The sequence below is a fragment of the Eulemur rufifrons genome, chromosome 24, assembly GCF_041146395.1.
Source record: "Eulemur rufifrons isolate Redbay chromosome 24, OSU_ERuf_1, whole genome shotgun sequence".
Taxonomy (NCBI): domain Eukaryota; kingdom Metazoa; phylum Chordata; class Mammalia; order Primates; family Lemuridae; genus Eulemur; species Eulemur rufifrons.
In genome coordinates, this window is record NC_091006.1 from 9,978,582 (window position 1) to 10,006,578 (window position 27,997).

Consider the following 27,997-nt stretch of genomic DNA (forward strand, 5'->3'; position numbering starts at 1 on the left):
GTCCAGGGCAGAGATTAGAAAGAGACGAAGAGAGTATGCTGAGTGACGCCCTCAGACGTGGGTAGACACAGGGTGAGGGGCTACACGCGAGACCTGGGGGAAGTTGCACCCCCGGGGTAGGGGCGGGTCTCCCGAAGGGGCGGGCCTATGCAAACCCACGTGCCTCCCGCAGGTGTGACGAGAGGGTCAAGGCTGCACTGAGAGGGCGGGATTAGAACTGTGGGCGGGGCTGAGGCTGAGGCCAGGCCGGACTGAGCGGACGGGACTGACTACCAGGGGGCGGGGCGGGGCCGAACCAGGGGGCGGGGCTCCACTGGGGCGGGGCGGCCGGAAGTTCCACAGGGGGCGTGGCAGAACCTTGGTGGAGGGGCCAGAGGACAGGGAGCCGGGCGCGGGGGAGACTCCTCCGGCGCAGCGGGGGCGTGGTTAGAACGCTAGGGGGCGTGGCTTAATACCCGAGAGGGGAGAGAACTCCGGGGGAGGGGCGATCACGGACTCCGGGGGAGGGGCGGGTGCAGACTCCTAGTGAGTGACGAGAATGGAATCCGGGGGGCGGGGTCAGGACGCCGGGAGGCAGCGCGGCCACAGTCTGGGATCTGCTCGGCTGTGGGGAGGGAAGGGGTGGATCCTGTGACGTCAGCAGTCCGAACCGCCAGAGCCAAGCAAGGGGCCGGGGGCGCCGATCCGGGAAAGCCGGGCGGGGAGAGCTCGCTGGGCCAGGGGAGCAGAGCGGGGACACCAGAGCGCGGCGGGAACCTGCCGGAGCCGGAGCCCCTGTGGAACCTGGTCGCCCACCCAGGCGATAGGCGCTCGTATAGTGGCCCACAGGCCCCCGCCCGGGCCCAGTCCCCTCCCGGGCCCTCCATGGCCCGGGCCGCAGCCCTCCTGCCGTCGAGATCGTCGCCGACTCCACTGCTGCTGCCGCTGCTGCTACTGCTGCTGCTCCGGGAAACCGGTGAGATACTGCGGACGCCCCCTCGCCCCGCGCGGACCCTCGTCCCCTACCTTCGGAGTGGGGGAAGCCTGAGCACCCTCCCCCCACCCCGCCCCAGTTCACCCTAGTTCACCCCCTTCCTCGTGCCCCCTCGTGCCCCATCTCTGGCAGGCCTCGCCGACTCCGACCCCCTACACACCCCATCGCCCTCCGAGACTCCGACCCCCTCCTCTCTGCATCCCTCTCACCCTCACACCCTTCTTAATCCCAACTGCTCATTCCAAGCCGGACTTCTCGGTTTCCCCCTCCCCCTTCTTCAGATACTCGCGCCGAAAGGGTTAAATCCGAGGTCTGCTGGAGGCCCTGCGCCCCCTCCCCACCCCGAGCGGAGGAGTTAGCTCGGATCCGGGTTTCCGTCTCCACTAACCCCCTCAGAAATGTGGGGAATGTTCCCCCCACCCCCAGCAGGAGGGTCGAGATGATGAGGCGAGACCACCCTCCCCATTTTTCCCTCTTGCCTGGTTGGGCGTCTGAGGCCAGGAGAGAATTGAGAGCAGGGGACCAGATGTCGAGGTCCTCTAGATCAGGGGCGAGGAGCTCGACTTCTGGTCCCTTGGAAGGCGAGGATAAGAGTTTGGACGACCTGGGGGAAGGGCCCGAGCTCAGGTCTCCGATCCCGGACCCTCCAGGGCTCTGTCTCCTGAGTCCCCGTCGAATGGAGGCTAGGGGCTGCGTTTAGCTGGGGCGTAGGTAAAATTGGGGCAAGAGGGGCTCGAATTTGTACCTTCTAGATTTAAGCGTGAGCGGGGGATCCGTCTCCTGAGTTCCAGGTAGAACTGGGGGCAGGAGGCTCAATCTCGTGGACTTTAGATTTAATTGTGGGCAGAGGAATGTCTTCTGAGATCCAGATATAAGTGTGGGCAAAGGACCCTGTCTCTTGGGCTCCGGATATAATCTGGAGGCTGGAGGCTGGAGGCCCCGTCTACTGAGTCCCAGGTAGAATAGGAGGCCGAGTCCCTGAGGCAGGGGCCACCTCCCTCTCCTTCAGTGGATGGTCGGTGGGGACGTCCCTGGGGAAGTTTTGCCGGTTTCACTTTTCGCGGAGCCGGGGAGGGGAGGGGCGGGGCGGGCGCTCTCCTGGCTCCAGGTTCCGGACTCCCGAGTTTCGGGACCTTATCTTTCTTCTTGTAGCGCCTTTGTCTTCGGAGCTGCAGGAGGTGGACCGGTGGAGCCGCCGCCCTAATCCCCCGCCCCTCCCTCTGCTCTGCTCTGAGCCCCCTACTGTCCCCCCAACTAGGGGAGGGGCGCGGCCCCATGGGGAGGGAGGGGTTGAGAGAAAACAGGTGAAAGAGGCGCGGCCCCGCCCGTTGCAGGTGACCTGGCTGTTTATTCTCAGCTACAAACTCTGGGATGCTAGGGTTTCCCAAGGGTTTGCCCAGAAGAGGGCTCAAGGGGGATCTTGGGGCTACCCTGGTCACTCCTCTGGCCTCATTTCCCCAAAGATGTCTTTGAGTTGTCTCCCAGTCTTGACCCAGAGCTGGGGACTGCCTCTTCATCCCCTGCCTCTCCCTTCCGTGCCAAAGATTAGGGAGATGGGATCAAAACTCCCACCTCTGGGTGAATTCTCAGAATCCACCAGACCTTTAGCCTAGGGTCGACTTGGTGCATGATCTCACAGAAGATTCCAGACTGCCCTGGGAAACAGATCCTGTTCCTGTTACCATTTTGCGGATGAGGAAACAGCTTTAGAAGGGGCCAGTGACGTTATCAAGATCCCATAGCCGGTCCTTAGTAAGCTCTTCACCGGGTGTGCTCCATCCAGAAAGTGCCTCTGAGCTTCTGTTTCCTCCTTGTAAAACTAAGATAACCATCCCTGCCTTGCAGGACCATCGGGAGATTCAAAGTGCCCACTGATCCCCGGTGAGCTCTTAGCACCTAGGAAGGGGACCTGCCTCTTGCCTGACCCTCCATCCTTCTGCTTCTGCTGTGGGCAGGCTGGCTCCCTCGCTCGCTCGCTCTTCTCTCTCTCTCTCTCCCTCCTTTCTCTCCTTCCCTCCTTCCCTCCCACTTTCTCTCCTCTCCTCCTCCTTTTCTGCATTTCTCACCCTCTCTTCTCTCTCTCCTCTGGCTTTCTCATTTCTCTGCATCTCTCTCCAAGCTCTTTCACTCTTCCCTTCTCCCCATCCCTCTTCCTGCTTTCCATCCTTCTCTGTTTACCTGTCTTCCCTCCTCTGCCCACCCCCTGGCTCCTCAGGGAATGAGGGTGCACCACCTGGGCCCCTGGCTGGGCCGGCTCCCCTCCCCAGTCCTCCCCAGATCTCACTGCTGTCCCTGTCAGCCCCACGGTAGTGGAGGGGGATGGGAGGAGAGGGGACTGCAGCCTGGCTGTCTCCTCTCATTAGGGAAGGGGAACTGGGCAGAGGAGAAGTGAGGGGATACACAGAGGGGACAGAGATGGGGACAAAAGCTAACAGAGGAAGGCGGTCAGAAACAGATTTAGGGAAGGGGTCGGAGGCACATCTAGGAATGGCACATCTAGAGATGGAGAGGGGATGAAATATAGTCACAGGGATGGCGCAGAGGACACTGGAATGGGACAGAGAAAGGTGGGGGAAGGGAGCTAGACATAGAACCAGATGAAGGCAAGAACAGCCAAGGAGAGAGGTTTGGCAACAGGCAGCGAGCCCAAAAGACCCCAATCGTGGGAGAATGGAGATTCCATGACCCGGGGAGGTCAGGGCACAGGTCAGGGCCAGAGTGTGTGAAGGCCACAGATGGTGGTGTCCATAGGTGGGACCGGGCGTTAGACACAAGAGCTGGCTGCCCCGCCCCTGCCTGGGATGCTGTTACATTTTTAATGTCCCAGTGATGCTGAGAAATGGAGCAGGGGGTGGAGGAGAAGAGGGGACCCAGCAAGATGGCCCAGGCAGTGGAGAATGTGTCAGAGATGGGGGAGTGGGGACCCAGGAGACAGAAGCAGAGACCCTGAGAGATATAGACCAGAGACCTTGAGAGATGAGAGCCCCCAGGAATTTGATGCAGAGAGTCCGATTCTAGAGACTGGGAGACCCAGACCCAGAAAGAGACCTCAGGTGTTGGAGGCACAGAGGAAAGAGAATATGAAAATGACTGAGGGGTGCAGGATATCTTTTTGGGCTACTAAAAATGTTTAAAATTGATTGTAGTGACCTATGGTGAATATACTAAAAGCCATTGAACTGTATACTTTAAATAAGTGGATTGTAGGATATGGGAATTATATCTCAATAAACCTGTTAAAAGGAGAGAATGTGAGAGACCTGAGAGAGACAGAGGCAGAGACCAGAGACCCTGGGAACTGGAGGACACAGAGGGGCAGGCACCCCAAGAACCAGACACAGAGAGAGATACGAGAGATCTTGGGAGACACAGAAAAAAGACACTAAGAGATGCCAGGGGAAGAATTAAAAGGCTTTCAAGAGACAAGACCCACAAGAAGGGGGAGCCCAGAGTCTCTGAAAGACAGAGACACTGTGATGTAAACTCCCGGACTGGGCAGAGACCAGTGAGCGGGCTGTCCCTTTGGCTTGAGCTAGGAGGAGCATACCTGGAGATTCATCCCAAAACATATCAGACCCCACTTGGGAGGCTTGCTGGGGGGTGGGGGTCAAGCCCTGCAGAGAGGAAGAAAAGGAGGGAAATCTCAGCCCTGGGAGGGGAGGGATCTTGCCCAGCACTGAGTGATGACCACCAGCAAGGACAGGTTGGGGGTGGGGGATTGGGAGAGGCCAGGAGGCAGGTGCAGAAAGCCAGGCACAGATAGACAGCCTGGAGTCTTGGCTCACCCCCCAGACCGGCTCCCGGATTTCCGCTGTGGGGGTAAGCACTGTGATTAATGCAATTAATTAATTAACGAGGTGGCTGAGGCAGCAGCCTTCAAGGGCCTACTCGAGTCCTGCTGCACCCTGCCATGGGAGGGTGGGTCGCTGTGTTTTATAGGTCTGGAGGGGGCAAGCCAAACCCTGAGGAGCCAGCCAGTCCGGAGGCCAGGAGCTGAGTCCAGGAGCCGAGCCTTGAGCCATCCCCTCCCTCAGACCCAGGGATCTAGCCCCAGCCCCTCCTCCCTCAGACCCAGGGGTCCAGCCCCAGCCCCTCCCCCCTCAGACCCAGGGGTCCGGCCCCAGCCCCTCCTCCCTCAGACCCAGGGGTCCAGGCCCAGCCCCTCCTCCCTCAGACCCAGGGGTCCAGGCCCAGCCCCTCCTCCCTCAGACCCAGGGGTCCGGCCCCAGCCCCTCCTCCCTCAGACTCAGGGGTCCGGCCCAGCCCCTCCCCCCTCAGACCCAGGGGTCCAGGCCCAACCCCTCCTCCTCCTGAGTTCTATAAGTCACTGTGCACCCTCCTCTTTGCCTTAGTCTTCCCCTGCTTAAATCTCAGAGCCTCAGACTTTGTGTCTCTGTCCCCCAAAGTCCTCCCTGGTGCTCACGCAATTCCCTGGGCAGCCCCCCACTCTGCCACCATAGGAAGCCTGCAGGCCGAGTCCACAGGAAAAGGAAGTATGTCTGGGGAACCGGCTGATACCTCATGAAGGTGTCACCAGACTGGCTTGCCCAGGGATGGTGACGAAGGCCAGTGTTCCCATGGCCACAGTCCCTGGCTGTGGTGCCATGTCCCAGCCAAGGTCAGCGCACAGGCACCCGCCCAGCAGTGTTCTGGGCCATGGGGTCCTAACTCTAGCTCAGCCATCTTCCTGGCTTCATTTCCTCTGCCACCTCTGGAAACACAGACCGGTGTTTGGCACCAGCCCAGACCCCTGTCCCCCTCACCGCCACAGCCTGTCAGCCTGCAACTTGCAACCATCCCAACTTTATAACTCTCCATGGCTCCCCAGTGCTGTCAGGGAAAAGCCCAAACTCAAAATCAGCCTCAGCCTGTGTGATCCAGGGCGCTGCTGGTACCCCATCTTCATCAGTCACTCAGTCAGCACGTGAACAAGACCAAGCTCGCCGCCCCGAAGTGCCAATGTTCCAGCGGGCAGATAGGGCTTACACAGGACAGGTGGTGATGGGGCTGTGAGGAGATAGCGAGCGGGATCAGGGAGTCCTTGTTACTATCAAGAAGGAGGTTGTCAGGGAGCGCCTCACTGAGGAAGTGAGGGAGGGGGCCCTGGGGACTCGTGCAGAAGAGCGGTCTGGGGTGGGAGAAAGCAAGTGCAAAGGCCCTGTGGTAGTGGGACTTGCCTGGCACTTGGAGGAACAGTGGGGAGGCCAGTGTGGCTGGAGCAGGGTGAGCCGAGGAAGAGAGGGGAAGATGAAGTCAGAGAGGGGTGGACACAGAACATTCAGGGCTTTGTGGGCCACTGCAAAGACTTGAGCTTTCTTTTCTGAGTGAGGACAGACCCACAGGACAGTTTTGTGCAGAAAGGGTGGGCACACAATCTGCTGTAGTTTCTAATGGGACTCCGATGGCTCCGTGTGGGAACTGCATTCCTCCAGGGGACTGTGGAGGGGTCAGACGGGATCCCTGACCTGCAGTGCAATTGTTGATAAATTTTGAAGACAGAGCTGATAGGATTTCCTGATGGGTTGCCTGTCAGATGAGAGAAAGGGGTCAGGGTGAGCCCAAGACTCCATCCTGAGCCTCTTCATGAGATGAACATGCCTTCAAAATGGACTGTTGGGCTGGGTGTGGTGGCTCACGCCTGTAATCCTAGCTCTCTGGGAGGCCGAGGCGGGAGGATCGCTTTAGATCAGAGTTCGAGACCAGCCTGAGCAAGAGTGAGACCCATCTCTACTAAAAATAGAAAAAATTAGCCAGGTGACTAAAAATAGAAAAAAAATTAGCCGGGCATGGTGGCACGTGTGTATAGTCCCACCTACTGGGGAGGCTGAGGCAGGAGGATCGCTTGAGCCCAGGAGTTAGAGGTTGCTGTGAGCTAGGCTGACACCATGGCCTCTAGCCTGGGCAACAGAGTGAGACTCTGTCTCCAAAAAACAAAAAGGGCTGTTAACTCCACAGGGCCTGAAGCATCCTGTTCATTCATTCAGAAGAATTAGAATCAGAGTGGGGACCTTATAGCAATGGATTTCAGAACCACATTCATTCATCCAGCACGTACTGAGCACATCCTAGGTGCCAGCGTCTGTTGCAGATACTGGGGCTACAGGTGTGAGCAAAACAAGACAAAAGACCCCGCCTTCGCGGCGCTGATGCCTCCAGGAGGATGTGGAACAGCTAACGTGTGGGACAGTGAGAAGCATTATGCACAGGACGTGAACACACAGAGGGCACGAGAGCAGCTAGCCTGGGCGGGGCAGGGAGGATGGCATCTGGGGTCGGGTATTTGGGGGTGAAAGAGCTACCCGAGGAATTTGCCCCACAAGAAGCTAAAACTGGATTTTTTAATTCTCCGAAGGTGGCAGTGCTCAGGTGCCATGCTAGATGCGGGGCAGGAGGGTAGCCTCCCTCAGAAGGGACACGTGGGCCCCTCGTGGTCACAAGACTGCCCCTTAGGCAGGAACTCTCAGTCCCAGAAGGGACCGAGAGACGAGTGTGGGGCTCTGTGGACCTGCAGCTCAGCTTCCAAGGTCTCCTCCTCCAGGAAGCCCTCTGTCCCTCCCTTCTTTAGACTGGTCAGGCCCCTGCTCCAGTGTCTCCCCCACCCTCCTCCTTTGTAGAATTCTTGGTGATAATTATCTGTGGAACATTTGCCTCCCCCATTGGAATGCCAGCCCCGGAGGACAAGCACCTATTTGTCCTGTTGCTTCTGTGGCACCCGCGCCTAGCACAGGGCCTGATACTCATTCACTCGGCAGTGTTTACTGAGCACCTACTACATGGTAGGCACTATCATAGGTGCAGGGGACATGACAGGGAATAAGACAGACACAATCCTCTCCTGGGGGGCTGACGCTCTAGTGCCCGGGACCTGTTTGTTGAGTAACTATTTGTTTCTTGGATTTGGCCTGTGGGGTGTGACAGAATGGCTAGCTGCTGCCTTTCCTTGATCCCCCGTCTCTGCAGCTCTCGCAGGCCTGGCTGGCTTTTCCTGACTATGGCTAGAAAGGGGCAGAGCCTTTGGGGACCCTGATCCCATACTCAGTGCCTTTGGGGGCCAGGTGGGTGATGGGGTCCTGGCACCAAAGGGAGCTGGGGTGGGCGGGACAGGGAGCACCCTGTAGGAGGGGGACGGTCCTTCCTTAGCCCCACCCAGCTGTTGCCCCCAGGAGCCCCACATCCTGGTTTTGGTCTGGAGTATTTGATGTGCTGTTTCCAGACCCTTCTGTGCTGGCTGCTAACTCACATTTGGAACAACACTGTGTGGGCCAAAGCAAACCCACGCCAGAGCCAGCTCCAGCCTGCAGCGAGCTGACCCCGTCTGCTCGATCCGCCTGCGCCAGGCCCCTGCCAAACTTCCATGACAAAATCCTTCCACGGAATTGTCACAAGGGGCCCTGCAGGGCGGCTGAAACATCCCCATTTTATAGATGGAGCGACTCAGGCTTAGAAACAAGGTCGCCTGCTGGAAAGGTGTCAACCTTAAATAATGAGATTCAGAAAATATGATTAAGTATAGAATTGGTTTTGAGCCCAAAGCTTGAGGATGGCCTCCCGGGAACACACAATGCAAGTTGCCCTGAATAGCCACTCCTCGAAAGCAGTGACAAGGGACTCTTCAAGGGAAAAAGAAGAGGCAGTTCCTAAGTTGTTACCAAGAATTTACGTTATAATAACATAGGCTATCCCTTGGCCATACATTGTACTGTGTGTCACAGATCGCAGGAAGGTGAAGGTAGTGGCTGAGGGAGCCGGTCTGGAGCAAAATGTCCTTGAACAATTGCCCCCAGCGCGGCTAGGGAGCTTGGGTTCCTGACTGAGGTCCCACGCTGCTATCTCTCTGGGCCTGATAAATTTTGCATAGCTCAGACTGCTGCGAGCTATTTTTCTTTCCTCCAGGGACAGAGCCAGCAGGGACCGTCACTCTTTACATCACAGCCTCTCCAGAGGGGAGAAGCCTCATCTTCCCCCAAGGTGTCACACTTGGGCCTTCACTGATGGCTTCTTACCCAAAGTCCCTGGGACTGTCCCCACACAAGGGACTGCCTTCCACTGGTGACCCTTTATTTATTTGGGTCACCTGGTAATGATCCCTGGGTTCCTGCGTGTGCGAGGCCAGGGGCCCCTGCATAGTCCCCACTGCCCATCTCGGTCAGACAGAGCTGGGCAGCAGTTGTCCTTGACCTTTCCTCACCTCAGAGCTGAGTGTCAGGGTCCACTTGTAATTATACTGACCTCACTGTGTTTACTTAATAAGCACCGATCTCACATTTCCTGTCGGCCTTTGCTAAGTGCTCTACAAATATTCTTTCATCCTTTTAACAGCCCTTGGGAAGTGACCTCTGTTATTATCCTAACTTTACAGCTGGGGAAACTAAGCACAGAGCAGTTAAGCAACTTGTGCAAGGTCACACAGCCAATGTGCAGCAGAGCCAGGATTTGAACCCACCAAGTCTGCGCCCTCAGTCACCATACTGTACTGCCTTGCACAGCAGAGAAACATTGATCCTTGTTCCTGTTTTTATTAAAAGTGAGGAAACAAAAAACAGGCTGAGAGGCCAAGCGCGGTGGCTCACGCCTGTAATCCTAGCAGTCTGGGAGGCGGAGGCGGGAGGATCGCTTGAGGTCAGGAGTTCAAGACCAGCCGGAGCAAGAGCGAGACCCTGTCTCTAAAAAAAAAAAAGGCTGAGAAATGAAAATGTAGGTTCACACATAAACTTGTACTAGAGTGTTCATAGGAGCTTTATTCATCTGAGCCAAAAGTGGGAAACAACCCCAATGTCCATCAGCGGTTGAATGGGTAAACAAAATGGGGTCCATGCTTGCGGTGGAACATGGTTCGGCCTTAAAGAGGACAGCAGCAACGGTAGCACACTGCACATGAGAAACCTTGAGACCGTGGTGTTACGTGAAAGGAGCCAGGCACAAAAGGCCACGTACTGTAATCTGTGAAATGTCCAGAACAGGCAAGTCCACAGAGACAGAAAGCAGACTGGTGGTTGGGAGTATGGGGGTTTCTTGCGGGGATTATAAAAATGCCCCAAGACTGATTGTGGTGAGGGTTGCGTAACTTGTCAATATACTTGAAGCCATTGAGTTGTACACTTTAAATGTGTGAATTCTGTGGGATTTATTTATTTCTCAATAAATCTGTTGAAAAATAATATATTTTAGCTAGGCATGGTGGCTCATGCCTGTAATCCTGGCACTCTGGGAGGCCAAGGCGGGAGGATCGCTTGAGGTCAGGAGTTCGAGACCAGTCTGAGCAAAAGCGAGAACCCATCTCAACTAAAAATAGAAAAAATTAGCCCGGCATGGTGGCGTGCGCCTGTAGTCCCAGCTACTCAGGAGGCTGAGGCAGGAGGATCGCTTAAGCCCAGGAGTTTGAGGTTGCTGTGAGCTAGGCTGACGCCACGGCACTCTAGCCCGGGCAACAGAGTGAGACTCTGTCTTAAAAAAAAAAAAAAAAGTAATAATAATAATCTGTTTTACTTCTCAGTAAAGATGTTATTTCTCGATAAAGCTATTAAAAAATAATATGTAGAGAGGGCTGTAGGTTTATAGAAAGGTGAGAGAAAGTATATTATTGTGAGGGGGTGGAAATGAAGTCTATCCTCACACTTTAAATGTTTTAAAATTTATTTTGCAAAAGACATATTTTTTATTGATTTATTTTCAGAGGATCCTTTTTTCCCCCTAAACATCTTATCATAAAATTTTCAACATACAGCTATAGGTAGGAAGAACGGCCTGGAGTCCCGCCTAGACCTGACAGGGACTAACATTTTTTGGTTTTTAATGAACCGTTTGAGACTACGTCACAGATGGGACTTTCCAACTCTGTATTTTCTAGGAAAAAGATGTCGTGCCTAACCACAATTTAATTATCACACCTGAAAATATTAACAGTAATTGCACAATGATATAATATGTAATCTGGTCCAGACTCAGATTTCCCCTAGTTTTCCTCAAAAATGTCTTTTTTTTTTTTTTTTAAGACAGAGTCTCATTTTGTCGCACTGGGTAGAGTGCGGTGGTGTCATCATAGTTCACTGCAACCTCAAACTCCTGGGCTCAAGCGATCCTCCCGCCTCAGCCTCCCAAAGTGCCAGGACTACAGGTGTGATGCAGGCGTGAGCCACCGCACCCAGCCCCAAAACACTATTTGGAATCGGTGAAGACGCCTACATTGCATCTGGGGCCTGCATTTCCCTGTGGGGCCCCTCAGTGGTGGCCCTGCCTGGCCTAGAGGTGTCTGGGTCCTTCCTCCACCTGACCTCTCTCTTTCCTCTCTCCCCAGGAGCCCAGGATGTTCAAATGCCACCTGAGGTACAAGGCCACCTAGGGGGCACTGTGGAGCTGCCATGCCACCTGCTGCCACCCACCCCCAAAGTGGAAGTGTCACTGGTGATCTGGCAACGCCTGGATGCAGCCGGGGTCAGCCAGAATGTGGCCACCTTACACCCTAAGTTCGGTCCCAGCTTCCCCAGCCCGCAGCCCGGCAGTGAGCGGCTGTCCTTCGTCGCCGTTGGGCAGAACACCGGGGCCGGGCAAGGCACCAAGATGGAGCTGCGGGACGCCACGCTGGCCCTCAGGGAGCTGACAGTGGAGGACGAGGGCAACTACACCTGCGAGTTTGCCACCTTCCCCAAGGGCTCCCTCAATGGGGTGACCTGGCTCAGAGCCATAGGTGAGCAGGGTGGGGTGCGTTGGGGGGGTGCCCCGTTGCGGATCTGTTTCTCGGCTTCAGCTGTGAGTTTGACCTTCTCTGTGGTCTTTTGGTCAATTGCAAATGTTCATTAAGCACCTGCCACGGTCCAGATGCTTTTCTGTGTGCCGGGCCTACAGCAGGCAGCGAGGCATTCTTTCCACAGATACTTACTGGGCACCCACTGTGTGCCGGGCCCTGTTCTAGGGACAGAACAGCAAGAACTCCATGCCCCCCTGGAGCTTGCACTCCAGTAAGGGGACATCAGAGAGCAGATAATATTAGGAAGAGAAAAGAGTAAGTCAGGCAGTTATAGGTGCCATGGAAGCTGGAGGGGGGCAGGTTTTAGCTAGGGACATCTGGTGATATTTGAACCAAAACTAGAAGGAGGGGAGGGAACCCTGCAGGTGTCTAAGAGGAGAGAGTTGCAGGCAGAGGGAATGATAAGTGCAAAGGCCCTGAGGCAGGGCACACCTGGAATGTTTGAGGGCCAGGAAAGAAATCAGTGTGGCCGGAGAAGTGGAAATGGAGAGAAGGAGGAGGAGACTAAGTCAGGGAGGCGATGGGGACATAGATCCTGGCTAGCCTCATGGACCACGTGAAGACGTTGGCTTTGCCCTGGGAGAATGAGAGCTCTGGTAGGGTCCTAGCAGCAGTGAGATGTGACCTAGTTTGGGTTTTCATGGGCTTCTGCCAGATGGGGCTTGGGGTTGGGGGGAGCCGGGAGCTGGGAGCCAGAGGCTAGGAGACCACAGGGGAGGCAACTGCTGAAGTCCAGGCAGGAGGTAATGGCTTAGACGTAAGGGTCATGGTGGCCCAAGTTAGACAGAACAGTCAGGGAAGGCGTCTCAGTCAAGTCCAGAGGTGTAAGAAGGAGCCACCTGCAGGCACAGCAGAGGAGCAGATGTTCGAGCAGAGGGGACAGTACGTGCAAAAGCTGGGAGGTGGGCATGAGCTTGGCGCGTTCCAGGAATGGAGAGGAGGCCGGCGAGGACAGGTCAGGACTCTGATCCCTGACAGGGCCTCGCCGGTGGAGGCCGGGTGATCCCACTGCAGCCTTAGGAGCTGTGAAACCACACTAAAGACCCAGTCAGATTGTCAGCTTTATAAAAAGATGACTGGTGGCTGTGTGGGGAGCCACGGGCGGCGGGGGGCGTGGACACAGGTAGAAGGAAGCAGGGCTTCCAGGCGAGGGGAGGCATTGGCTTGCAAGAGGGACGTGGCAGTGGGGGTAGAGGAAGTGGGTGGCGTAAAGATGCTTTTAGGAGATAGTAGCACTGGGCTTGTCCGTGGATTGGGGGAGGAGGATCAAAAAGACCCCAGCCTTGTGGCCCCAGCAGGAGGATGACTAACTAGCACAGCCACTTAGCGAAGTGGGGAAGACGTAGGGGAGATGGTTTTTTGAGGGATGTTCTTTATTGCCAAATCTTGGAACTCCCCTGGGATCCCACCTTCCCCTGGCAACGTCCCAGAAGCCACGACACTCTGGATGCTCTAATTTCCCCTTCTCAGCCCCAGGGGGTGTGATAAGGCCACCCCTGTACTGGTCCTGGGCAAACACTTCCCTTGCCAAGGGGCCCAGAAATCAGTTGTTTTCCATAATGCAAACCACAGCTCGTCTCCTCCCCTCCCTTCACAAACGTCTGTCTCTCTCCTCCTCCAGACGTTTGTTCCGTTCAAGAGATGGTTTAAGAGCGTCTACCATGTACCAGGCGCTGCAGACAGCTATAGCCATGACTCTCAGAGCTCAGGGGACAGTCTGGGTTAGGGACACACATCAGTAAGCATGAGTTGCTCTTCCTCTGGAGGTTTGTGTTTTTTGGTTGTTGGTTTTTTTTTGTTTGGTTTTTTTTTTTTTTTTTTTTTTTTTGGTTTTTTTTTGTGGTGTGCTCTTGGCCAAACAATGGCCAGACACATCAAAAGCAAGGGTAAGTGGGACACAAAGTTTATGGAGGAAGGGCGAGGCAAGTTTACAGGCAAGAGCAAGACAGCGTTTGAACGGGCACCCTTTCGTAATAAGAGGCCCCTCTTGGAGGTTTGTTTTTGGTTTTTTGCTCCTAATATTTTTCCATGTTTTCCAGGAGGATGGGGTGGAAAGGGCAAAAAACCAACCAGCTTTGTGAATCTGTCGCCTTTATCACACTTCCGGTAGCACAATCTAGCGGTGACTACAGGAAAAGAAACAGTGGCCTTTCAGCAAGACCTTTGAACCACACTAGTCAGCTTTGGCTTGGTTTTGGGTTTTTTTTTTCCCAACACCATCTCGCTATGTTGCCCAGCCTGGTCTCAAACTCAAGCAATCCTCCTGGCCTCCCAAAGTGCTAGGATTGCAGGTGTTAGCCACTGTGCCCGGCGTACATCAATTTATTTAATTATCCCCATTTTAAAAGGGGGAAACTGAGGCACACAGTTGCAAAATGACTTGCCCAGAGCCACGTAACCCAGAGCTAAGCGGCAGAGCTGGGATCTGAACCCAGGCAGTGGTGGCCTAATTGCTCTGCTCCACTGCTGAGGTGTTTGTTGAATGACCGCAGGCGAGGAGTGACACACACCCCTCTGATCCTCTCCCCAGCCGAGCCCCAGAACCACGCTGAGGCACAGGAAGTCACGCTCAGCCTGGATCCTGTGCCTGTGGCCCGCTGCGTCTCCACAGGGGGCCGCCCGCCTGCCCGAATCTCTTGGTTGTCACCCCTGGATGGAGAGTCCAGAGAGAGCCAGGTGGCAGGGCCCCAGCCTGGCACAGTCACCGTCACCAGCCGCTTCACCTTGGTACCCCTGGGCCAAGCAGATGGTGCCAAGGTCACCTGCAAAGTGGAGCACGAGAGCTTCAAGGAGCCAGTCCTGCTGCCTGTGACCCTCTCCGTGCGCTGTGAGTGCGCCAGGAGGTGACCCCACCCCTACAATACTGTCTACACTGTCCCCGAATGTTGTCTACATTGGTTCTCTTGGGCCAAATTCTTCACTGCCTTCCTGCCCATTGTCTACACTGGCCTCCGTGGGCAACATCTACGTACTTCCCCCTTCTCGTCTACACTGGCTTCACTGGGCTCTTGCCATGCTGCTCCCAATCAGTGGTAAGCTGGGATGGACTTGCAAGAGCTAATTGTATACATTTCTTCCCAATTCTGCATCCAGTGAAGTCTTGTTGATAGTTGGAATTCAATCATGGTGGAATATTGACACCAAGGAAATTGGCAAACACTACAAACTAGGGCTTTTTCTTCCCCCCATAGAGCTGGTTTACCAGCAATCAGCTGCCCCCAACATTATATTTTCCTGCTTTCACAGACCCAGGTTGACACGGCTCCCTACTGTCTACATCAACTACCCTGGGCCATAGTCTATACTGCCCAACCCAACATTGTCTGCACACCTTCCCATACTGTCTAAATCGGCTTCCCTGGGCACTGTCTGTAATGACTCTCCTGGGTTCTCTACGCCAGTCCCTGCTCCACGATGTTATTGACGTTGGCCCCTCTGGGCCCTGTCGGTTCCAGAAAATGCCTACACTGACCCCCCTAATCTTATCCTCAGAGGCTCCCCAGCACTCTTCACACAGACTGTCAGCTATTAACTTAACCAGCTCTTCTGTCACTGTCCAAACTAACCCCACATCCCAACTCAGTGCGGTCTGTGCTAGCTCCCCAGGTGATACCTTTGTGTACCTAGATTCCCCAAGCCACGTCTACAATGGCTCCCTCAGGCAGTGTCCGTCATGTGCCAACATGTGCACCCACTCCCTGGGCGTAGTCTACGCCGATATATCTACAGTGGCTCCCCCAGGCACGGCCTGCACTGAGCAATGACTCCCTCAAAATTATCCATGGTGGTTTCCCTGGACAGTGTCTATACTGGTCGCAGCATACACGGCCTGGACGGATTTGCCCCAGACAGTCCCTACTGGTGCACCTCCTGCCAGCTCCCCCCATTCGTTAGGATTCCTGGTTGTCTGGGATTCTCTGCCACCCTAAGCCAGTCCCCCCACTTCCCCCAGATCCACCCGAGGTCTCCATCTCCGGCTATGATGACAACTGGTACCTCGGCCGTGGTGAGGCCACCCTAAACTGCGACGTCCGCAGCAACCCGGAGCCCACAGGCTACGACTGGAGCACGTGAGTCAAGTAGACCCAGACTCCCGGGTCTGGGGGAGGAGGCTGGGAGCCGGGACCCCTGGGTCTGGGGGAGGAGGGGCTGGGGGCCCAGACCCCTCTGTCATGAGAGAGGGGTCCCCGGGGCCTGAACTCCTGAGGCCAGGATGGAGGGAGCCTGCAGTCTGGCAGTTTGGGGTCTCCAGGGGTAGGTTGGGTCCCTGGAGCCTGGCTCCTGAGGGTGTGTCATCAGGGACCAGGCCTGTGCTCGCTGCCAACCCTGGCACCCCCCTCACCTGACCCCACACCCCTCCAGGACTTCGGGCGTCTTCCCAGCCTCAGCAGTGGCCCAGGGCTCCCAGCTGATCATCCACTCGGTGGACACACTGGTCAACACCACCTTTATCTGCACGGTCACCAATGCCGTGGGCACCGGCCGCGCCGAGCAGATTGTCTTCGTCCGAGGTAAGGGGGTCTTGGAGTCCGCGTGTGATCCTGGTCTGCTCCCCAGTTCCTTCCTTCGTTCCTTCGGGCGCTGCATGGGGTGGAGGGGCTGTGCCGCCGGCCTGGGGAGGGGTCAGACCCGCCTCGCTGACAGGAGGGGAGGACGGTTTAGCTTTTGCCCCGTGCCTCGGGCCAGGGTCAGGATTTGAGGTGACAGGGCAGGCATGGGCAGCGGAGTCTAGGGCTTGAGGCCTGGGCAGGGTCTTCAGGGAGCGATCAGGGCAGCTGCCACGGGCTCCAGCTTGTGACAGACACACCCCCACAGAGTCACACACGCACGGCTCCCTGGTCCCCGTTCAGAAACACAGCCGGGCCCAAGGCCTGTCGCTGGAGAGGAAGAGGCCAGGGTGGAAATCACATCTGCAGAGCCCGCACACCTAGAGGGATGCAGGGACTGTTCAGGGCCACGTGCCCCGGGACAGACACACGGACCCTGGAGCTGGGGCCAGAGACCCCTCATGTCAGAGCCACAGCGGGGAGGACCCACATCCACAGGGACACACCCTGTGCTGGGAAATCCTGTCGCAGATGCGTCGGAATCCAGACACTTGCCTGGAACGTCACCCTACATGCTCATACCCACGGTCACCCAGACACACACCCAGGAGAGCAGTAGCTCTGGCCAAGACGGACTGAACAAAGGCAGGTGACACCCAGCCAGAGCCCAAGGGATGTCACACATACCTGGACAGAACCATTCTTAGAAACACCGTCCCAGGGCGCCCGTCCATGCTGCAGCCCTGGGCAGACACACGTAAAAACGTGGTCCCAGTGGGCAGGGGCAGAGCCCCTCAGAAACACGACCCAAGATGTGGGGACAAACTCGCAGACATAGGCTGTCCCTACCATGCAGGCAGACGCCCAGAGACAGACGGAAGCATTATGTCCCCTTCCTGAGACATAATGTCACCACATACACACCTTTGCAGGGACACCCAAAGGAAAACAGACCCCTCTTCAGGAGTTCAGACGCTCACCAGGGAGCTAGGACATACCTGCCGGAAATACCGTCACATACGACAAACCCAGAGAGACGACTGGCCTCTCTCGGCACATCTGACAGATGTCCATAAACACGCACACCTGGAGGGACACACAGACACTGGAAGCAAAACAACAGCAGCGATTGCACATGCGGGAACGTCACCCCTCACACACAGGGACTCAGAAGCAGACTCAAAGGCCTTCCGGAGGAGCACGTCCTCCGAAACTTCCAGAAACTCTGTTATGGAGATTCTCGGCCAACAGATCGTCATCTGCCAAGTATGTTGAGGTTTCCTCTTTGTCAGGCATTGTCCTTGAGGTAGGAAATACAATGGTGACCGAGACACGGTCCCTGCCCTCAGAGGCACGCCCAGAGGAGTGTCCGCTCCACTCACCCAGCAGGACGCCGAGCTGGAAACACAGCCCTCACCTCTGCCCCAGTGCACACCCGAGCAGCTGTCCCCTGCCCCCTGCAGAACACAGACACCATCACACTGAGGGGACACACCGCCCCACGAGCAGAGAGACCCCCAGACACAGGCACTGGGTCAAGGCGCACCAGGCCGTCAGCAATGTTCAGCCAGAGGTGCGCACATGCTTGGGAGCCTCAGGGCACACACACAGAGTCACAGCCTGGAGAAAGACCCAGCCCTGTGAGAGACACCCCCGATGCCCCCCAACAGCAGCCACAGGTCCACCCGTAGTCAAATCATCATCACAAAGATACGCACCTGAGTCGCAGGTGGCGACTGTCCCACCAGGTAGCCACACTCAGAGAAGACACACGCAGCGCTCTCAGGGGGTCTCAGAGAGCCACAAGCCCACATTCCCAGGCACACATGGACTCAGACACATTGTCCCAAAGACGCGGTTTTGGGTTCACACTGGTGCACACATAGGTACACGCACCGAGCCTCGGGACAGACATGTCCCTAGGGAGACTCAAAGAACTTTCGACCCAGACACGTGAGCAGACTCAGCCACGAGCCCCAAAACACTGACAGCACCTCCAGACACACAGACAAGCCTTCCAGCACGCGCTCAAACTGGATTCCAGACGTCACTGACCCGCACTCCCGGTGCACAGAAAAGCCAGTTTCACGCTTCAGCCCTATGTATACTTGTAAACACATAAACCCCCTGGAAAAGATTCTATTCTACTTTTTTTAATGCTGCATGTGAGTCACTAAACTGATTTGCCAGCCTGCTCAGCCAAGCCCCCCTGATTGTAAACACCAGAAACAGATGCCCCCCAGGAGGGGGTCCCGGCCCCTGCTGTGTATAGAGGTGCACGGTGGAGGGCAGGTGGAAGTAAAGCCCCCGGTCTCTCCCAGTGAGGGCCTGCATGCAGGGGTGGGGGCAGGGTGTGCTGGAGAGGTTCCCATGGCGCTGGTGTGTGTCTCTGGTGTGCGGCCCAGGAACCCCCTCCCCCATCTCCTCGGCACTCCCTTGCTTCTCCCACCTCCCGCAGACCCCACCGCCCCCCCCCCCCCGCCACCCCGCCCCCACCGCCGCCACCTGCTTAGCCACTGCAGGTAGCACTGAGGAAGTCGGGATAGTGAGGTTTGTTTTACATGCTGGGATGCACGGCCCAGAGAGCAGGTGGCCACACCACGTGGACCAGGTGCTCCCAGCCGCTCCATAGGGAGGAGTCATCTCGAGGCCCCTAGCCCTCCTCAGTGCTCCTCTCAAAGCACAAAGAGCCCTGGGATCAGACAGCCTCACGCTCCAATCCAGCTGTCCTCCGCCCCAAGATTCTGCAACCCTGACCTTGGAGCTTTGGGAGGACCCACAGCGTGTCTAGAGGGGGCTGCAAACTCAGGTGCCCACAGGGTCTCTAATGACCTGGTGGCCACATCTGTACTGGTCCAAGCAGCCAGCTTTCACCCCGCTACGGCCTATCCCCAGATGAGAGTTCGGTGTTGCCAGATCTGGTTTCTTTTTCCCCTAAAAGAAATCTGGATGTTTAGGTGAAATCACCTGATTTTTGAAATGTTGGCTTGCAGTTTTTGAAAGATACTGTGCCGATGTGAGGACACACATCTGGTGGCCACCGAATGGCAACACCTCCTGGCACAAAGTGCCCAGCCTGTATCAAGGGGTCTCCGATGGGCTCTCCCTTCCGGCCGCTGCCTCCTCCTCCTCCTCTTCCTCCCCCACCTCCTCCATTCTTCTGCCCAGGCAGAGTCACTCCCCTTGGGCCCCACCGTCACCCTCCATCTGTCCTTATGACCTCGTGTCTCCCTTTCTCTCTCTCTCTCTCACCCCTCCTTCTCTCTCTCCTCAGACACCCCGCGGGCCTCGCCCCGAGACGTGGGTCCACTGGTGTGGGGGGCCGTGGGGGGGACGCTGCTGGTGCTGCTGCTTCTGGCTGGGGGGGCCTTGGCCTTCATCCTGCTGAGGGTGAGGAGGAAGAGGAAGAGCCCCGGAGGAGGAGGAAGAGGAGATGGAGGAGACATCGGGGGATCCTACGATCCGAAAACTCAGGTGTATGGGAACGGGGGCCCCGTCTTCTGGACGCCAATAGTTCCTGGTCCCATGAGGCCAGATGGGAAGGACGAGGAGGAGGAGGAGGAGGAAGAGGAGAAGGCAGAGGAAGGCCTCATGTTGCCTCCACCCCCGGCACTGGAAGATGACATGGAGTCGCAGCTGGATGGCTCCCTCATCTCACGGCGGGCAGTTTATGTGTGACTGTATGTGTAACCCGAAGACAGAGACAGACAGAGACGGCCCTCCTGCCCTCCCCCTGGCCACACCAGCCGAGGGTTCCAGACTGGTTGGACTTGTTTGTCTGGACGACACTGGAGTTGGAATGCTACCTCCCACTTTCCTGGGATTTGGAGGGAGGCGCGATCACACACTGGACTTCTGTCTCCAGGGCTGCATGGGGAAGGGGGGCCCCCCCCCCCCGGCGAGCTCAGTAGTGGGACCAGGGAGGACCCCCTCAGAGACTTGTTTTGGGCTCCGGCCTGCCCCTGGCCCCAAGACACTCAGGAGTTAATAAATGCCTTGGAGGAAAACATCGGGGGTGTCTTGTAATACATCAGACCCCTCCTTGGGTCCTGGGGAGAGAGTGTCTGCCACAGGGACCTAGAACTGAACTGAGTCCGGGGGAATGGGTGGGGCTTGGACTGGGGACGGCTGGGGGCTCAGACCACTGGGGTCCTCGAAGGACACCAGATGTCCAAGAACCCGAGGCCAATGGGACTAAGAATCAGGTCATGGGATTCATGGATCAGAGGCTGGGGCATTTGGACTCCTGGTCCCAGGACAGAGGCTTCCCTGGATGAGTGGCCAGATTGGGTTCCCTGGGCCCTGGGGCAGGCCTGGTTCCTGGGTCCCGAGGGAATGGGAAGGCAGAGGGCTGGGAACCATCCTCTGGAGGTGGCTCAGACGTGACCCCCCACGCAGGTTGCTGAGGATCTTGGCAGGGGCGGGTGAGGGGTGCTGAGGATACAGGAAAGCCCCAGCTCTCCACGCCCACCCTGGCCTCTCCCTGCCTCCTTCCTCTACCCTTTGCTCCCGGGCTCCGCCTGAGGGGGTTTTCAGTGATTCAGTGGGAGAGGCAGTAGCTCTACATCCCTCCCCTCCCTCAGCTAGAAAACCGAGGACCTGCCGGGGCGCGGTGGCTCACCCCTGTAGTCCTAGCTCTGGGAGGCCAAGGCAGGGGGATCACTTGAGCTCAGGAGTTGGAGACCAGCCTGAGCAAGAGCGAGACCTCATTTCTACCAAAAAGTAGAACAAATTAGCTGGGTGTGGTGGCATGCGCCTGTAGTCCCAGCTACTCAGGAGGCTGAGACAGGAGGATGGCTTAAGCCCAGGAGTTTGAGGTTGCAGTGAGCTATGATGGTGCCACTGCACTCCAGCCTGGGCGCCAGAGCAAGACCCTGTCTCAAAAAAAAAAGAAAATCAAAGACCACCGGGGTCCTTGAGCTCCCAGGTTCAGTGAGGGGCAGTGGAAGGGGCTTTAAACCCGGTCACCTCTGCTCTCCCCGGCGCCCGGGGCTGGCGCTCATGTCTGCCGCACAAGGCTGTCGTGGGACCCAGGAAGGATGTGATGCCCTCGGTGCAGCCTGAGCAGCCAGGAGGGGCTTGAGAAGCTCATTTCTTCAACCAGCCCCGACTGCCACGTACTCTGCGGATCCCGTGCCAGGCGGTGCTGGAGCCGCAGCGGAGATCTGCGCAAACTCAGCCCCGCCCTTGCGCGGGCGCGCAGCCCACAACAGCGACAGGAATAGCAGTGTCTGTAGGATAATGACGGGTGTGCGTGGACAAAACAGCAGTCACTCCGCTATTCCGGTTCCATGCCAGGCTGTGGAACCGGCGCTGTGGAGTCGCACGGTCAGGGACGCAGACGTCCTCTGGGGAGCTTCCTCTCCTCACCTGGATCGTGGGGCTGGAGTGCAGGTCACTTGTTATTTATCGATTGTTTACTGTCTGTACTGCCTCCCCCCCCCCCACACACACACACACTGCCCACCCTCCCCTGGCAAAGGGAGGGGGGGGTCAGGCGGATTTGTCCTCCTGGCATACATTAGGTCCTTGAGTGCGATGTGGGGCCGTCCTCACACATCCAGCCGACAGCCACTGCGGGGTGGCCCTGGGGACTCGGGGTCTAGTGTGGAAATTGGCAAGTAAACAGGTAATTGCTGCAATAACTGTACCATTAGGACAGGCACACAGGAGAAGCGGAAACGGGAAGCGCCTCAAAGCAGAGGCCCGGGGTCGGTGAGCGTCCCAACCCCTTTTCCTGTTAGGCTGGAGAAGACTCCATTCCCAGTGATGAGTGAGGGGTTCTGTTCCCAATCCCACAATGCCCCCCAGTTCTCTGCCTTCTAGCGCCCCCTCATCTCTTCCCTTCTCATCGCCCAACTCCCCCCTCCTCATTCTGCCCCAGTCTCACGGTGTCCCTGCTTTTCCTTAGAAACGAGGCTTCCTCAAAGCCTTTGCAGTGGCTGTTCCCTCTGCCTGCAGTGTTCCCACGCTCTCATGGCTCGGCCCTGACATCTCTTTGCTCAAATGTCACCTCACAGTAAGGTCCTCTCTGAGTGCCTCTGGGGGCCCCTCTGTCACTTCCTTGTCACCTTCCCCACTCTATGTTGTATCCCCATCAGTTATCCCCACCCACATATCAGATATCGTCTTGGTTTGTTCACTGTTGGCTGCCCTGCTCAACCGGCACCACAGTGCCATGGGGACAGAGACTGTGTGTGTTTGTCCTCCACTCTTATCTCCCACGGCCACCACCCAACAAAATGCTTTTTAATCGTGCTCAGTGAGGGTCAGTTGAATGAAAGAATGTTCCTCGCCCATGGGAGAGGAAGTAGACAGGTGGGTGATGACTTGGGTGTGGGGGCTAGCGTGGAATAAGGAACTGTGGCTTCCTCCTGCGGACCTCACGCTGTCCCTCTCCTTACAGAGTCCCCCAACACAGCAGGTGCAGGGGCCACAGGTGGCATCATTGGAGGCATCATCGCTGCTATCATTGCTACAGCCGTGGCCGCCACGGGCATTCTCATCTGCCGACAGCAGAGGAAGGAACAGAGGCTGCAGGGGGCAGAGGAGGAGGAGGAGTGAGTGGTGGGCCCTGGGAAGTGGATGGGGGATGGGCTGCACAACTGGGAAGCATGGGGGGGAGTGAGGAGAAAATAATTCATAATGACCGTGTGAAACAGACCCAAAATAACTGGGACCTAAATGGGGTGGAGAGGAGAGTTTATTTCTCTCCCCCGTGAAGTATGAGTAGGACAGCTCTGCTCTGTGAAGTCTCATCAGAGCCCAGGCTCCTGCTATCTTGTTGCTCCACCTTCCCCAGAGTGTGGACTTCATTCTCATTCCACGATGGCTCCCCACTCTTCCATCAAGGTCTATGTACGTGGTAACCAAACACCACCATCCTAGCCGGTTTTTTTGTCTGTGTGTGTGTGAACACGAAATTTATTCAGAAACTGTATAGAAAGTCTACTCCACAGACTGGGCAGAGGCTGGTTCTCCCTGCAAGAGAGAACTGGCCGGCCATCCTAGCCTTAATGCCCGGCTTCCTGCCAATGGGAAGGGGAAAGGGAAATGAAGTTACACCCATTACTTCCTTTCACATCCTATTGGCCAGAACCTGCAGGGGCAGCTGGGAAATGTAGTATTTATTCTGTGCGGCCATGTGCCCAGCTAAAATCTATTACTATGAGAAAGAGGGAGACTGGATATTGGGGGAATCTCTATGTAGAGCATTTGTTATGTGCCAGACTCAGTGAGATGCATTTGTCAACCTTAAATAATGAGACTCACGCCAGGGGTTGTGCTCACGCCTATAATCCCAGTGACTCGGGAGGCTGAGGAGGGAGGATGGCTTGAGTCCAGGAATTCAAGGCTGCAGTGAGCTGTGGTCAGGCTACTGCGCTCCAGCCTGGGCTACAGAGCGAGATGTTGTCTCCAAAAATAAATGAATAATAAATGATGAGATTCAGAAAATTTGATTAAGTATGGAGTTTATTCAAGCCCAAAACGTAAGGGGAGCATAGATTCAAGTTGCCTTAAATATACACTCTGATTAGCAGCTGTTACAAATTGGTTTTTAAGGAATAAAGAAGAGGCAATTCCTAAATTGTTACCAATAATTTATGTTAAAATAACATTGTTCTTTGTGTCACAAATTCCAGAAGCTTGAAAGATAATGGGTGAAGCAGCTAATCAGGCCTTTCAACAGTTAACCCTAGGGCCAGGCAAGGTGGCTCATGCCTGTAATCCTAGCACTCTGGGAGGCCAAGTCGGGAGGATCCCTTGAGCTCAGGAGTTCGAGACCAGCCTGAGCAAGAGCGAGACCCGCCTCTACTAAAAAAATAGAAAAATTAGACGGGCGGGGTGGTATGCGCCTGTAGTCCCAGCTACTCGGGAGGCTGAGGCAGGAGGATTGCTTTGGCCCACGAGTTTGAGGTTGCTGTGAGCTAGGCTAACACCACGGCACTCTAGCCCAGGTGACAGAGCAAGACTCCAACTCGGGGGGTGGGGGGTGGGGGGTTGGAAATTGCCCCTGGCATGGATGTGTGTGTGCCTGAGTGAAGTCCCATATTCTTATCTCACTGAGCCTGATAACTTTTGTTGTCTCACATAGCTCACACTGCCCTGAGCTATTTTTTTCCCTTTTATTTTTTTAAATTTTATGGTCATATTTTAGTTTTGCTGGACCACCTGGACATCTAACCCTGAGCTATTTTTCTTTTCTCACATTTTACGTATGTGACCTCAGTGAAACCTCACATCCATTCATTGATTTAGAAAGTCCCTGCTTGGGGCCAAGCCCTGGGGGTTAAGGACACCAGGATGAAACAAACCTTTAAAAATTGTCCACACAAGTAAATATATTTGTTCTCAGAGAGAGCTAATGAGACCCATTTTATCAAAGGGAAACGGGTTCAGAGAGCTGAAATCACTTGCTGAAATTCATCCAGCAAGTGTTTTTGTGGCCACATATGTTTCTCACATAACACTGCCCACTGTGGGTGGGGGTGGGGGTGGGGGGGGAAGAAACATTTGAAAATGCACATTCCTGGGCCTGCACCCAAACCTACTGGATCATAACTTTTGCAGGGCGGCTCAGAATCTGTATTTATCACAAGCTGCCTAAGTTATTGTGATGCACAGGTAAGTCTGTGCATCGTCTTGTCAATTCAAACCAACAACTTGTCATTGATCTCCTCTGTGCCGGGTTTGGGGCTGAGACCCAGTGTGTCTGAGGTGGCTCTGGCCCTGCCCTCCTGGGGTTCAGGATGTGGAGGAGGAGACAGACTTGTCTCCAGACAGTGTTGGGCCGGCATGGCCAGGGGTAGGCTAGGGCAGTTGAGGGAGCTCTGAAAGGCCAGAGGGGGCACCTGAGCCAGCCTGGGTGGTCAGGAAGGGCTTCCTGGAGGAAGGGACATCTGAGCTGATTGAAGGCGTAGTAAGCACCCATCATTATTATGTACACAGGATGCTTTGGTCTGTGGGTTTGTAGAGTAAGAGACTTTAACCTAGTTTAAGGGACAAGAAAAGCACTTTCTGGCCGGGCACAGTGGCTCACGCCTGTAATCCTAGCACTCTGGGAGGCTGAAGTGGGTGGATTGTTTGAGCTCAGGAGTTTGAGACCAGCCTGAGCAAGACCCCGTCTTTACTAAACATAGACAGAAATTAGCTGGCCAACTAAAAATATATAGAAAAAATTAGCTGGGCGTGGTGGCGCATGCCTGTAGTCCCAGCTACTCGGGAGGCTGAGGCAGGAGGATTGCTTGAGCCCAGGAGTCTGAGGTTGCTGTGAGCTAGGCTGACGCCACAGCACTCTAGCCCGGGCAACAGAGTGAGCCTCTGTCTCAAAAAAAAAAGAAAGAAAGAAAGAAAAAGAAAAGCACTTCGTTCATTTATTTATTCATTCTTTTCACAAACATTTACCGAATTCCTCATAGTGGGTTCTGGGACACTGAGTTGATGACACAGATCTCATTCTTTCCCTAGCAGAGCTCACAGTGGGGTATGCTAATTGACGATATCATAAATAACATTCAAATACAAACTCAGGAAGTGCCCTGAGGGGGAAGTACAGCTGGATAGGACTGTGGGATGAATGAGAACTCTTACCCCTGGTGAGGGAGCGGGGTGAAAAGGAGATCCAGGCAGAGGGAACAGAATATGCAGCAACCCTGGAGTAGGAGGGATTCCTAGGTCTTAGCTTCCACTTCACCTACCTCTTCCTCCACAGCCTGGAGGGACCTCCCTCCTACAAGCCGCCGTCCCCCAAGGCAAAGCTGGAGGAGCCAGAGATGGTGAGCACTTCCCGGGGAGCCCAAGCTATCCCCCCCTCCACACCCAGCTTTCCCCACTGAGGCCAGGGCTGGGAGAGGGCCTGGGAGGAGAAGCTGGCTGGGAGTCGGGGGGTTCCTGACCTGCCCCTCCCCCTCCACCACAGCCCTCCCAGCTCTTCACTCTGGGAGCCTCGGAGCACAGCCCACTCAAGACCCCTTACTTTGACGCTGGCGTCTCATGTGCTGAGCAGGTAGGAACTCGGGAGGACGGGGGTGGGTTCAGGGTCGTAGTTTAAGGGTCAGGGGTCAGGCCCTGGCAGAAGATGTCAAGGACTGAAGGTCACAACTCAAGATCAGGGCTATGTCTCTCTGGTGGGAACTTAGAGCACTGAGATGTATTCAGGATTCAGTGGGGGAGGTCAGGGGTGAAAAAGTCCAGACACGAGGTTAGAGTTTAAAGTCACTCCGTCAGTGAAAATTGGCTGAGTATCTACATTTAACAGATAATGTGCTGGAGACAAGACAAATAAAGTCACTCCCCGCAAGGGTCTACTGGAGATCAGGGGTCAGATACTGAGGTTGAGACAAGTCAAGGCTCAAGGGGCTATTTAGGGCTTAAGAGTAAGTAATTGAGGTCAAGATTGAGGTGAAAGGTTCATGAGGAAAGACTTGGGGTCAGGGATAAAGGGACAAATGTGAGGCCCAGAATTACTGGGTGAAGTTTGTGCTCTGGGCTTTGGGTTAGGGAGAGGCCATATGATTGTCCCAGTGAAATATCAATGCAGGGGACAAGGGGTGACATCAGATCTGGTTTTCACGGAGGATGGTCAGGATTTGGGGGTCAAGGGGAATCTATGCCATGCTCAAGAGGTGACCTTAAGTTCCCACACCCTCCATATCCCCAGGAAATGCCTCGATACCATGAGCTGCCCACCTTGGAAGAGCGGTCAGGACCCCTGCTCCTTGGGGCCACGAGCCTGGCATCCCCCATCCTGGTGCCTCCAGTGCCACCTGCTGTGGAGGGAGCTTCCCTGGATCTAGAGGATGAGGAGGATGAGGAGGAAGAAGACTATCTGGACAAGATGAACCCCATCTACGATGCTCTGTCCTATACCAACCCCTCTGATTCCTACCAGGGCAAAGGCTTTGTCATGTCCCGGGCCATGTATGTGTGAGCTGCCATGGGTCTGGCCTCTCACCTCTCTGCCAGGGATCTAGTGCCCCCTGACCTCTGGCCAGGCCACTGTCATTTAACACACATGTATTCCATCTGTAACTTCTACCTTGGTGGCTCCATTATGACCTCTAATCCATGATCTCTGACCCAGAGAAACCCACCATGACAAAGGAAACCAGGTAATCTTATTTCATGAGGCAGGATGGGAAGGGTATGTTTCTGCCCAACCTCTGACTCCAAGGACTTCTCTCTAAGACTGTAACCTTAGACCATACCTCTCATCTCCCACCAACATCTCCACTCCCCAATATCCCAAGGAAGACCCCAGACCTAGGATTTGTCCTCAGGCAGTAAATTCCCAATAGGTCTGGAATGCAAGTTGAGGACTCCCTGCTGCTCAGACCTGAGCCCTCCAGGCGGCAGGGCCCCTCTTGCCTCCTCCCCACCCTGTTTCCCAAAGGTGGGAGGAAAGGGATTCCCCAGCCCAAGGTAGAACTTTCCCATCTCCTCTCTCCTGCAGGCAGGAGTCTCAGGGTCCAGACCCCTCCCTGAGCCCCCACTACCCCAATTCCTGTCTACAGAGCTTGAAGCCCCAGCCCAGGGCTAGATGGGGGTAAATCTCATGCAGAGTGTGACTTAATAGCCCCAGCCTTGGGAGAAGAATTTGATGTTATCATGAAGACTACTGAATCCTTTTACCCCTGCCAGGTGGGATGGGACCTAAACATACTCCTCAAGTTACCTTGGTTGAAGGCAGGGGATGTGATGTTGTTTTGTAAGCTAACATTTCCTACAAAAGAT

At 55.6% G+C, this 27,997-nt stretch overlaps 1 protein-coding gene across 4 annotated transcripts; it reads left to right on the top strand.

Annotated features, from left to right (window-relative positions):
• The first annotated feature begins 544 nt into the window (after positions 1-544).
• NECTIN2 (nectin cell adhesion molecule 2) lies at positions 545-27,996 on the top strand. 4 transcript variants are annotated; one of them, XM_069456838.1, is made up of 10 exons: positions 545-955; positions 8,867-8,941; positions 11,268-11,657; positions 14,248-14,544; positions 15,670-15,787; positions 16,080-16,228; positions 22,671-22,824; positions 25,977-26,040; positions 26,184-26,270; positions 26,925-27,996. In XM_069456838.1, the coding sequence occupies exons 1-10, from the start codon at positions 865-867 to the stop codon at positions 27,192-27,194; spliced, it is 1,695 nt and encodes a 564-aa protein (XP_069312939.1). In that variant the 5' UTR covers positions 545-864; the 3' UTR covers positions 27,195-27,996. The 4 variants fall into 4 exon arrangements, with proteins under 4 accessions (XP_069312939.1, XP_069312941.1, XP_069312940.1 ...); XM_069456839.1 differs by lacking the exon at positions 8,867-8,941 and having other exon boundaries at positions 575-955; XM_069456840.1 differs by lacking the exons at positions 22,671-22,824; positions 25,977-26,040; positions 26,184-26,270; positions 26,925-27,996 and adding an exon at positions 19,539-20,263.
• Position 27,997: the final 1 nt, after the last annotated feature.